The sequence below is a fragment of the Acomys russatus genome, chromosome 14 (assembly GCF_903995435.1).
Source record: "Acomys russatus chromosome 14, mAcoRus1.1, whole genome shotgun sequence".
Classification (NCBI taxonomy): Eukaryota; Metazoa; Chordata; class Mammalia; order Rodentia; family Muridae; genus Acomys; species Acomys russatus.
In genome coordinates, this window is record NC_067150.1 from 31,176,727 (window position 1) to 31,190,320 (window position 13,594).

A 13,594-nucleotide genomic window follows, 5' to 3' on the forward strand; every position below is an offset into this window, starting at 1 on the left:
CCGCTACAGAAGCAGAGACAGCTTTATTCTAAGAATGTAGCCTCTGGTAAGTCAACCATACCAAAAGAAGATGACACATATTTGTGCATCACCAATTCATCTGGAGGTTAGAACAAATGAATGAGTGAGTGAGCAAACACACAAACAAATAAAACTGACACAAAGTGAATGAGAAGTGGGTCTGGAAAGGCTTTTTGGGGGATGAGCATGATCAAAATTAGTCTCAAAGAAATAATTGTGAAGGGAAACAAAGTAGGAGTACATCAGTAGGAAAGGGGAGGAAGGGGAAGGGCTGGGAGGGGAGGAGGGAAGGGAAACTGAGTTTGTGATATAATATATGACAGAATTAATTAGTAAGTTAACTAATTAATTAATTTAAAACATTTAATATTAAATAAGATGGCACATGCCTTGCTGGGCAAGGAGTACCATGACTTTCATTGAGTTTAGATCACAATGAACTCATGGCAAAGAATATATATATATATTTTGGTTCAACAAAATCAGAAAACATGAGAAAGGGATGCCAGAAGCATGAGATCATGTTTTTCATGGCCAATGGTTCCAAATCAGAATTATGTGGTTGTAGATTATAAGGTGGAAAGGGGGCTTTGGAAAATAGCCTAAACTAATGAAATTATTGAGGACAGTCTTTCCTCACTGGAAAGATACTTTAATTACATTCAGTCTTTTCACACTAGCAGATGGGGCACTGCGCATCTTTATATATTCTGTGATAGAACACATATGGACGACTGAATAAGAAACCCTTGTGATTTCTTCAGAGAGTAATTCCCTTTAAGACTCACTGACATCTACTAGAGTAGCATTCAGATAACAAGAGAGAAAATATATACTTATGAAATTGCATGCATTTTCTAGAGAGTTATAGAAGGGCAGCATGGGATTTGTTATTGAGCCTTGTTAACAGCATTGGATCCCTGGGGTAGTGAAGTGTTACTGACATCATCAGTGCCATAGGTTTTCTTTTTCCTTCATTAATGGTGTATTCCAAATGAGCCAAATCTGCAGAGAGTTTGAGCATCTTTGGGGATGAACTACTTCTGTATTTCTAAGTCCTAGCTCAAAATCTCTAAGTAATATAGGAACCCTGTGTGTGAAGCAAACATCTTAAGGTAAGTAGATTTCAGATCCTCAGAACGTGAATAAGTAGTGGGTGATATCTGAGTGTTAATGCCCAAATGGACCAGACTTAACAATAATTAGTTCATCATTACTATAGATTCATCCTCCTAACTATAACACTATAGATATAAAACTATACAAAATAATACAAACCCTACACTGTCTCATTTAATTATCTAAAAGAAATCTCACAGACTATATTTATCAATGAGGAAATGAATATATAGTTAATATGACCTGAACACTCACAATTTTATTCCATGAAGGGGAGTTCCACTGTGACATTAAAATTCTTAGCACTAGGTTGTAACATATGTGCCACAGCAGTTGCTTTTTAGATTAAATTCATTTACTGTTTACATGACTTAAAACACAACAATTGCGTAAAAGACAGACTGCTGAAAAAACAGTATAGAAAAGGACAATCATGGATTTAATATACTCTCATTGTCTTCCTGAATGTACACTATTCTAGTTATATGCTTAAATATCAGGAGTTTATATGAAGGATTTCTATAGTTTATGTTAAATAAAGAAGCAAACATCTCAACTTTTATTTATTTTTATTATATTTTTAATTTTTATTTTTATTCTAGTGATGCATATATTTTATCTTTTTTACCTCTCCCTCCCTCCTCCATTTATGTGTGTGTGTGTGTGTGTGTGTGTGTGTGTGTGTGTGTGTGTGTGTGTGTAAGTGCTGATCATTTTGTGGATAATAGGTCTTGTGAGCATCTGTATTCTTACATATTGAATAAACAGTTACTTTTCTTATATATGTGTTTATGCATATCAAGAATGGAAGCAACAAGTGTTCTGTCTGATATCATTGTGTAGTATATACTTTTGTAGATTCCAAAGATAAGGGACAAAAAAAAAAAAGAGAGAGAGAAATTAATCCTCACGGCTGCCTAAAGAAAACACATGACCTGTGCAATTGGAAGTTGCTCATTTTCATTTTATTGCACATACTTCATTTTAGGTTAAATATTGCACATATAATATCTTATTTTAGTTCATCTGTGACTTGCATTATGAATTACTTTGGTGGAAAATTTAAATATTGTGTCAAGCCCTCCTGCCTTTTTGAGATAGCAAATAAAAAACATTACCTTTACATGAATTACTTGGACATTCTTATGTGTATTCTAGCATGACCAAATTTTCTAATATTTAGACAAGTTTGCAGTTTGAGAACTTCTGTTTTTACTGATATTTAATTTGATATTGTAGTCTCCTTTTATTGCTGCTAAACTGATCTGTTTTTGTGTGTGTGTGATTCTCAGCTGAGCTACATGGCTTTCATACATCTTTCTAAATCCTTCTAATTTTGTTCTTTTATTTTGACCTCTTTCATATGCATCATAAGTATTTCCTAAGAAAACATGGATCAAACAGGGGACACATGTGGACTGATAAATGAACAAATCTTAGTGCATACATGTTATGATCTCTATGTTAGTTTTATATAGATATGCTATTTTTTGTAACCCTGAGGTTAAAGCTCACTAAATACGCATCTCTAGGTAAGTGAGTGCCAAAACACACAGTAATGGAGTTCATTTGCTTCCACAGATTAGCAGTTTCAACCACAACATCATCTGTAGTTTATCTGGACAACTCTTCCTTACAAAAGAAAATCCAGGCAGTTATTTTGCACTTAATCAAAACTGTGGCACTAGCTAAGTACACTCACTGCTGTCAGTATCTTTCTACTGAGCTGCATGGTGTGATAAATTTCTATCAGTAACAGTTGAAAAATCTCTCAGTCTGATTTATATGGTTAACTGATCAAGTTCAGAGCATCCATCTGACGGTCTTCTACTTTCACTCTCACTCTTAAAGAGCTTAACATCTCAGTATCTCTGGAACTGTCCCTCAGAGTATGGTCCTTTTTATTGTGTTTTGTTTTGTGGGACAGGTAATTGTTATGCCTCCCAGTGTAGAAGATAGCCTTGCCCTCCTTTTCTTTGATTCAGATTCATTATTTTTAGAGATCATATCTTATTGTATTCTATGCAATAATATCTCACCAAATACTGGTTTTAAGTACACAGATACACTGAATGCTCTTACAAAGTTGTAGAAGCTAGCCTGAAAAATACATTGAAACATCTTTATCTGTAATTTTTTATCTTAACCACATTTTTAATACAAAATAAAAATCACTTATTTCATTGTATGCACTAATGTTTTCTCAATTTATTTTTTTCATTTTTGAAAAAATATGTAATTTAAGACAATATCAGTTTCCAAACCTCTCTGTTACAATATTAGGAACATTTTACATTATTATGTTAATTTAATGTACAGGGATCTTTTGTCTGCGTTTATGTCTGTGAATCACATGCAAGCTGGTGCCTGCTGAGGTCAGAAGATGGTGTCTGAAACCCTAGGACTGGAGTTACAAATGATTGTAAGCTGGTTGGTGGGTGAGTGGGTACACCCATGTGCTCTGGAACAGCAGTCAGTGCTCTTAATTGCTGTGCCATCTCTGCAGCCTGAAGGGAATGTTTTAATAAAAAAAAATTACTCAATAAAATAAATGAACATTAAGTTAAAAAAACAACTTTCAAGTCTGTTTGGATTTTAGTAAATAATAAGTAAATTAAAAAGTAAGTCTGGAGATCTGCTCTGATAGTTTTAAAGAAAAGGCAGTGAGACATTGTCTTCAAATGATGCAAGGAACAGAATTGCCTGAAGGAAATTCCAACTTATTAATGTTTCAGATCTAACATTTGGAAGTCAGATCTACTTTGCTCTTTCAAGGATGGGGCTGGCACAGCTATATTTTACGACCAGACTGTAACACCATATTTTTCTTTTTGTGCATGCATCCCTAGAAAGAGAATGTCCTAGTCAATTCTTGCTTTTCCTCTCAAGAAGAAATAGAAAAGATGGCAAGTGTAGGGTGAATAGAGCTGTTTTTTTTTAAATAATATTTTCATTTACATCCAGAATCTACTTTATGTAAATGTATTCCCTCTCAACTTTAGTGGCTCCATTTACTGTGTCTGTACTCCCAGCATTAGAGACTGTGATGTTGATTTCTATAATACACTGAGAAATTGAAAGCGATTTTTTTTTAAAGACTATTTGAGATATAGTGCAAGCTTGAATTTCATAAACCTGATAATTCCTCTTGGAGGTATTCAGGTGAAATGCTTAAGTAGTCTTATTTTACTTATATGTAAATAAAATAATTAGCTTTATATTTGTGCTTATTCTTCATCTGAAGTAATTATAGAGTTAAGTTTTTTGAACAAAATGAAAAGACATGGCTTAAACGGGAGCAGTCAAAAAGGTGGAGTGCAACCTAGACCGTTAACCAGTCATTGTCTTCAAGCTTTAGAAGCACACGCATGAGGCCTCAACTCTATACACAGCACTCCAGGCAACTAAGGAACACTGACAGCAGAAGACATTGTCTTTCCTAGGAAGAGCATGATGACTTTATTATCCAATAACAAATGATCATCCCTGAAAACATACATACAAATTACATGATACAGACTGAACAGGTTGAATAAGAACTATGTAAGTATACACATATACATATATTCATATAACAATAATTAATGAATAGTGGGCTGTGGATTTGAAACAGAGAAAGAAGTAAAGGGAAGGATTTGAGGGAGGAAAGAGAAAAGGAAACGATTTTCAAAAAAATAAAAGAAATAATTTATTTAAAAAAAAAAGTCTTTGGAGTACACAAATGCATGGGGAAAATGAGGTTTTCAGAGATTCTGTCCATCAAAAGAGAACCAGAATATAACAGTCACCATCAACCCTTTCCCTCCCTTATTCTTATAGGTAACATTTTATGAGAAACGGCTACTATGAACCATTCTTCAGTGATGGACTTTATCCTCGAAGGACTCACAAAACGCCCAGAGCTTCAGCTCCCCCTGTTCCTCTTGTTTCTTGTAATATATGTGACCACAGTGCTGGGAAACCTGTGCATGATCCTCTTAATCACCATCAGCTCTCAACTTCATTCGCCCATGTACTATTTTCTCAGTCATTTGTCCTTCATTGACCTCTGCTATTCCTCTGTCATTACCCCTAAGATGTTGGTGAACTTTGTATCTGAGAAGAACATCATCTCCTTTTGGGAGTGCATGACTCAGCTTTATTTCTTCCTCATTTTTGTCATTGCAGAAGGCTACCTCCTGACAGCCATGGCCTACGACCGCTATGTTGCCATCTGTAGCCCACTGCTTTACAACATTGTCATGTCCCACAGGGTCTGTTCCATAATGATGGTTGTGGTATACTCCCTGGGTGTCTTTGGAGCTACTGTCCATACCACCCGAATGACAATGTTGTCATTCTGTGAGTCTCATACTGTCAGCCATTATTTTTGTGATATTCTGCCCTTGTTGACATTGTCTTGCTCCAGCACCCACACCAATGAAGTACTGCTGTTTATTATTGGTGGTATTAATACGCTAGCACCTACACTGGCTGTCGTCATCTCTTATGCTTTCATCCTAACTAGCATTCTTCGCATCCGTTCCACGGAAGGACGTTCCAAAGCCTTTGGCACCTGTAGCTCCCACATTATGGCTGTGGGCATCTTTTTTGGGTCTATAACGTTCATGTATTTCAAGCCACCTTCCAGCAATAATATGGAACAGGAGAAAGTGTCTTCAGTGTTCTATACCACAGTGATCCCAATGCTAAACCCCCTCATATACAGCCTGAGGAACAAGGACGTTAAGAATGCACTCAAAAGGGTAGTGGGGGGAAGGCAGTCATCCTAACAAACTGAGAGAAAGAAAAATGAAACATCAGGAGGTCTCATACGTTATTTGTATTAAGTTCCTTCAGATAAAATAGTCAACATTACTTGAGAAATTATTATTTTATATTTGAGAATGTCTGAGACATTTTTTTAAATTTTTTTTATTAATTTATTCTTGTTACATCTCAATGTTTATCCCATCCCTTGTGTCCTCCCATTCCTCCCCCCCCCCATTTTCCCATTATTCCCCTCCCCTATGACTGTTCCTGAGGGGGATTACGTCCCCCTGTATATTCTCATAGGGTATCAAGTCTCTTCTTGGCTACCTGCTGTCCTTCCTCTGAGTGCCACCAGGTCTCCCCCTCCAGGGGACATGGTCAATTTTGTAAATTATCAAACACTATAGTTTTCTGATGGATAGTGTAATCTCTGGGAATCTTTAAGGGGAATAAAAATTGATAAAAAGAAAGGGGTATAAATACTAAAATGATAACATTATAATAAAAGAATGCAGTCACTGGATGGACAGTAAAGGCAGCACAGCTATATTTGAATAAAACATTTTACTGAATGTTGGACATGAGGTACTTCATACATGTACTTGTCCCTTTGTAGCCACAAGGTAGAAACATGAGTGATGCATGGACACAGTGAGGCATGCCAGCAGCTCAAACAATCTGTATCTTTTCTCACTTAGAACTTATAGAAGTTTGTGGGCAAATGGATGAGACTAGAAATGATCATAATGGGTGAGTTAACCTAGAAGCAGAAAGACTCACATGGTATATACTCACTTATAATTGGGCACTAGCCCAAAAGACACGTCCCCCAAAAGTCTTCACTTACCAGGAGGTTGGGATAGGTGTGAGGACATCCTGAGACTCTAGGTGAGAGAAATATAGGAGATGGGGAAATAGAAGGACCCAGAGGGTCCTAAAAACCTACAAGAAGAACATTGTGATGGGTGGGTCAGGGCACGGGGGGGGGGGTCTGCTAAAATTATTGCACTAACCAAGAGCAATACAATAGTAAACATTGAACCCCTACTCTGATCTACCTAATGGACATGACATTCTCCACAGCTATGTGGAAAGCAGGGACTGACTTTGACATGAACTCTGGTGCTCTATATTTGACCACCTCCCCTTGATGGGGAGGCCTGGTAGCATTCAAAGAAAGAATAAGCAGGCTACCAAGATGAGACTTGATAGCCTATGACCATATAGTAGGGGATGAGGTTCCCCTTGGTCATAGACCTAGGGGCAGGGAATAGGGTGAAAGTGGGAGGGAGGGAGGGAGGAATGGGAGGATACAAGGGACGGGATAGCAATTTAGTTGTAATCTGAATAAATTAATATAAAATGTAAAAACTATAAAAAAGAACTTCTAGAAGTAGAGAAGTGCAGTCTAAGCATCTGTTTGGGACAGTTAAAATTAATATCAAACATGGCTCTAGAACTGTAACTTAACAAGTTCCTGTTAATTTAAGCCACTATATTTATGGAAGACATTACAACAACCATAAAAAAATAGAATTCAAAACAATACTTTTTCATTTTGCTATTACCTCTTTTAGGAGAATAGTTTCCTGTGCACGCACACCCTAATATAAGCAGTAATCCTGGCGAAAAGAGCTGCGATGACTGAAGACATATCCTTATTATTAAAGCTAATGGCAAAGAAATGGCAAGCATGGGAAAGAAAATCAGGGTGTGCTCAAGAATAAAAATACCTTTCACACCAACTTCTCTTACACTAATAAAAGCTGAAACTACTCACTGAAAAGTATTCTTCTTTTACCATGAACAATATGATATGTTGTTCTCTAACTATCTGAAATCTGTTGTTTTTTCAGGTTTTAAAATGTTTAACTTAAGTCATGTATGCTGCTGTTTGACAACTTCATCAAATTGTGTTTAAAGTTTAAAAAGTATATATACAGTGTACTCGAATTTAATTAGTTTTCTTACAAATAAAAAGATACAGATTAAAGATTCCTCCAAGTTACCCAAAAAAACTACATCTGTAGAATGTCTATTTACACTGAATAGAAGACAATATTAAAACCAGACAAACAAACATCAGAAAGTGGAAGAGAGAGCAGAAAGAATATCAGAATCAGAGGGGATGGAGAACTCCAGGAAACAAGGCCCTCTAAATCAATAGGATTGGCTCACATAAGAACATGTGGGGACTGAGGTAGGATGCACAGGGAATACGGGAGTCTGCACCAGATGCTGTCCTAGAACTGTAAGGAGAAGTGGACACATGCCCTCATTGCTAACCCATAAGCTATATCCAATTTTGACCACTTACAAGTAAAACTTTGGTTTCTCCAAGAGAGTCTCAATGGGTATATAAACTACTATGAAGGGTGGAGTCCATGCCCAGCAATGTATGACCAACAGAAAATGAGCTCCTTGGCATCTTTGGGGATTCCTTGTCTTACATTTTCATGTCAGGGATTTTTAAATATATATACTCTTTAGGCCATCTGAATATATATATCATGGTTTCTAGTTTAGTGTCTTCATGGGATTCCAGAGTATGCAAACAAATGGGTCTCTGTATATAATTCTTGTGTCTTCGCTTAGGCTAGTTTCCATCTCTTTGTTTTGTCCTATCCTGATGAATTACATTTTGTTGTATCTTATTTTACTTTCTTTTATTATTATCTCTTTGAAGCCTATCGGTTTTCTAATGAAAGATAGAAAGAGGTTGAATTCATATGGAAGGGGATATGAGGGCAAACTGAGGGATTCACAGGGAGGGGAAGCCATAATCAGGATATATTATGTAGGAAAAATATTTTTCAGTAAATAAATTTCATTAAACTAAAAGAACCAAAGCAGTTGGACCGATGTGTGATCCAAACACTTGGATGCTAGGGAAGGGAATTGAAAGTTTGAATCCTTGTGCTGCACTAGAATGTTCTAGTTCAAAAACAAAACAAGGAAAAAACCATCCATCCATCCATCATCATTTCCAACCATCATCATTACTCTTAGGAGAGATAATTACATAAGGCCCAAAAGTCATTTTTGCAGGCTCTTTTTAAATGCTGGGGACTATAGGGGATTTATGAACTCATAAGTGCTTCATATTCCTAAAAAGTCCCAAGTCTCCCAAGCATCACATAAAAGCTTCATATCACACTCATGATTATAGGTCCTTGGAAGCTAGAAGTGATCTGCTTTTGAGCCAAAAATATTAATTCAGCACTTGATACAACGTGTGTAAGAAAAGAGGAAGCATTAATCTGTATACCATAATAATTGTCTGTTACATGAAAAAGAAAGAAGGCAATTTACATATAAGAACTTTACTTTCTGTACAAGACCTAGGCAAGTGCCCAGTTTCATTTATGACACACTTTGATATCTCACAGAGGGACAGTTGGCGTAACAATCTTATTCACTCACATGCAACATCTCAGCTTTACCTGGGAGTATTTGTTTCAGTATTCTGTCCAGTAGCTACTGTCTTCCTGTCTCTTTTCCTGTCATCCCTTGGCTATCACTTTTTTATGACTGGGTCACACAGTCAAACTCTTAGTTCAAATTTAACCAGCTGTGGTACAGAGAACCTTACTAGGAATCCATGACTCTGAAACTTGATTTCTTAAAGCATGTCTATAGGGTGTGTTTACTAGGTTCTGTATCTTTCACAGTAACCTACATATATCTACCAAAGAAAGAAAGCAAGGGAAAACCAATCTTAAATACATCATCCATTTCTTAACAGAAATTCCGGCTTTCTTGTTTATCTTGAAACAATCATCTCAGATGATGAGGAGATAGATCACTAATTTATCCACGACAAATATCTCTTCTTTGTTTTCTCCTGGCATCAGAAACACCAGACAAAGTACACTCTACAAGATAAAGAATGTTTGATGTCACAATTTCTTTAAGGCCTCCTGAACGGTGCTTGTTACTTCTAATCTTACTTCAAACTTCCTAAGTCAGAAAATGTAGAAACGCAAAATAGTCTCAAATGCTAATATATTTACACCTTTCACAACTACAGGAAGGGATTTATTTATTTTTCTTTTTTTTTTAATTAATTTATTCTTGTTACATCTCAATGTTTATCCCATCCCTTGTATCCTCCCATTCTTCCCTCCCTCCCATTTCCCCCTTACTCCCCTCCCCTATGACTGTGACTGAGGGGGACTTCCTCTCCCTGTATATGCTCATAGGGTATCAAGTCTCTTCTTGGTAGCCTGCTATCCTTCCTCTGAGTGCCACCAGGTCTCCCCCTCCAGGGGTCAAATACGAGGCACAGAATACGTGTGAAAGTCATACCCAACTCTCCACTCAACTGTGGAGAATGTCCTGTCCATTGGCTAGCTGTGGGTAGGGGTTTAAAGTTAGTACAGCCACTTTGGAAATCTATCTGGTGCTACCTCAGAAAAATGGGAATAGGGCTCCTCAAGACCCAGCTATTCCACTCCTTGGAATATACCCAGAAGATGCTCCAACACACAACAAGAAAATTTGCTCAACCATTTTCATAGCAGCCTTATTCATAATAGCTAGAACATGGAAACAGCCTAAGTGTCCCTCAGTAGAAGAATGGATAAAGCAACTGTGGTACATATACACTATGGAATACTACTTAGCTATTAAAAACAAGGAATTCCCGAAATTTGTGGATAAATGGATTGAGCTAGAAATGATCATAATGAGTGAGTTAACCCAGAAGCAGAAAGAATCAAATGGTATATACTCACTTATATCTGCATACTAGCCCAAGGCGCATGTCCCACGAAAGCCTTCACTTACCAGGAAACTGGGACAGAGGGGAGGGCATCCTATTGGGACTCTAAATGAGAGACGCATGGGAGAATAGCAAAATAAAAGGATACAGAGAGTCCTAGAAATCTACAAGTAGAACAATATGATAGGCAGATTTGGGCCCAGGGGTCCCACTCAAACTAAGGCACCAGCCAGGACAACACAGGAGGTAAACTTTAAACCCCTTCCCAGATCTAGCCAATGGTCAGAATATTCTCCACAGTTGAGTGGAGAGTGTGATATGACTTTCTCACGTACTATGGTGCCTCACATTTGACCATGTCCCCTGGAGGGGGAGACCTGGTGGCACTCAGAGGAAGGACAGCAGGTAGCCAAGAAGAGACTTGATACCCTATGAGCATATACAGGGGGAGGTAATCCCCCTCAGGAACAGTCATAGGGGAGGGGAATAATGGGAAAATGGGGGGGGGGAGGAATGGGAGGATACAAGGGATGGGATAAACATTGAGATGTAACAAGAATGAATTAATAAAAAAAAATTAAAAAAAAAAAAGAATCAATAGAGGGTTCAAGGCAAAGTTTTGTTATTTTGCCATTAGCTCCTTAAGAAGAATAGTTTCCCTAGCATTGCTCATCCTAATGTAAGCTGTCTCTAAGCAAAAAGAACTGCAATTATTGAAGATATATCACAGACTACACAAAATAATAGCATGGAAATGGCAAACATGGGATAAAATCATGGTGTCCTGAAAATGAAATCACCCTCTACACATACACCTCTTACATTGAAAAAAACTGAAATTAATCATTGAAATGTATCCTTTATATATGAAGAATATTTTATGTATCTTTTGATTATCTGACAAGACTTGTTTTCCAGGCTTTATAATGCTTAGCATGAGTCATCTATGCTGTTGTTGGACAATCTTATCAAATTGAGTTTAAAATGAAGAAGTATATGTAAGGTGTGGTTAAATTTAATCAGTTTTCTTACAATTAAGTATATATAAGAAAAAGCTTCCTCCAAAGTACCTAAGAAAACTATATAATGATCATAATGAGTGAGTTAACCCAGAAGCAGAAAGACTTAAATGGTGTATACTCACTTATATCTGCATACTAGCTCAAGGGGCAAGTCCCACAAAAGCCTTCACTTACCAGGAAACTGGGACAGAGGGGAGGACATCCTATTGGGACTCTAGATGAGAGAAGCATGGGAGAATGGCAAAGTAGAAGGATCCAGAGGGTCCTAGAAACCTACAAGTAGAACATTATGATAGGCAGATTTGGGCCCAGGGGTCCCGCTCAAACTAAGGCACCAGCCAAGGACAATAAAGGCGGTAAACTTTAAACCCCTTCCCAGATGTAGCCAATGGTCAGAATATTCTCCACAGTTGAGTAGAGAGTGGGATATGACTTTCTCACGTACTCTGGTGCCTCACACTTGACCATGTTCCCTGGAGGGGGAGACCTGGTGGCACTCAGAGGAAGGACAGCAGGTTACCAAGAAGAGACTTGATACCCTATGAGCATATACAGGGAGAGGTAATCCCCCTCAGGAACAGTCATAGGGGAGGGAAAAGAGGGGAACAGGGGAGGGAGGGAAGAATGGGAGGACACAAGGGATGGGATAACCATTGAGATGTAACAAGAATAAATTAATAATAAAAAATTTTAAAAAAGAAAACTATATAAGTAGAATATCTTTTTACAATGAATAAAATACCATATTAGGAAAACATATGGGAAGTGGAATAGGAGGCAGAAAGAATATCAGAAACAGAGGGCATGGAGAATTCCATCCACTTTAAATCAACAGGATTTGCTCACAGATGAGACCTTGTAGCATTCACAGGGGCTACAGTACTGTGCATCAGATGCTGTACTAAAGGTGGACACAAGCCCTCATCCCTAACTCAGAAGCTGTCTCCAAAAGATTACCACTTGCAAATGAAAATTTGGTTTCTCCAAAGGAACCTCAATAGATAAGTAGACTACTATTAAGGTAGCCTGGCAGTAGATGGTACACACACAGACACACACAGACACACACACACACACACACACACACACACACACCCCACACACACACGCAAGCACACACGTGGAAGCGCACACATTCCCTGCAGGTAATTTTCATATGTGTTATGGCTTCTAGTTTTGCATTTTTATGAGATTCTTATGGGTCTCTACGTCTGTTTCTTATACCTCCTCTTGGGCTCTTTTTTTCTTCTCTTTGTTTTGTCCTATTGTGATGTGTTAGATTTTGTTGTGTCTTGTTTTACTTTATTTTTTATTATTCCTTAGAAGTGTGTTTGCTTTCTAATGAGAGATAGAAAGAAGTTCCATCCAGATGGCCGGAGATGTGAGGAGGAACTGAAAGGATCAGTGGGAGGGGGAACCATAATCAGGATATATGATATGAGAAAAATATTTTTCAGTAAATAATTTTTTTAAGATTCAGAGAATCTGTGTGGTCTAAACACTTGGATGCTAATGTATGTGAATGGCAAATTTGGGTCTCTGGGCTACACAGCAAGATTTTACATCAAAAAGAAAAGAAAAGAAACAAACAACAACAAAAACAAAAGGAGAGAATGCAGTAAGGGGAGGAATTCTCTATATAATGGTGGAGTACCAAATCTATGAATATATCGCTGCAGGAAAATCTTTAAAAGCACACATTATCTGGGCTTGAGGCTGAGGAAAGCATGCATACGTCTGACTCAACCATCTGGTGATGACACCTTCAGTGTTTGAAACCTTGTTTACCTCCTGCTCTCAAATGTAGCAACTCTCTTGGCGCCACTCAAATAAAGTACAAAGTGTTTGTTTATTTTGATTTATGTTTTAAGTTACTCAAAGATAAACAAAAGAAATTCTTTTATGTATAAAAAAAACCCAATAAAATGTAAGTAAAAAAAAAGCCAGCATCTGACAT

At 37.4% G+C, this 13,594-nt stretch overlaps 1 protein-coding gene across 1 annotated transcript; it reads left to right on the plus strand.

Annotated features, from left to right (window-relative positions):
• Positions 1–4,985: 4,985 nt before the first annotated feature.
• LOC127198318 (olfactory receptor 8D2) lies at positions 4,986–5,912 on the plus strand. The gene has a single exon (XM_051156214.1). The coding sequence runs from the start codon at positions 4,986–4,988 to the stop codon at positions 5,910–5,912; it is 927 nt and encodes a 308-aa protein (XP_051012171.1).
• The last annotated feature ends 7,682 nt before the right edge of the window (positions 5,913–13,594 follow it).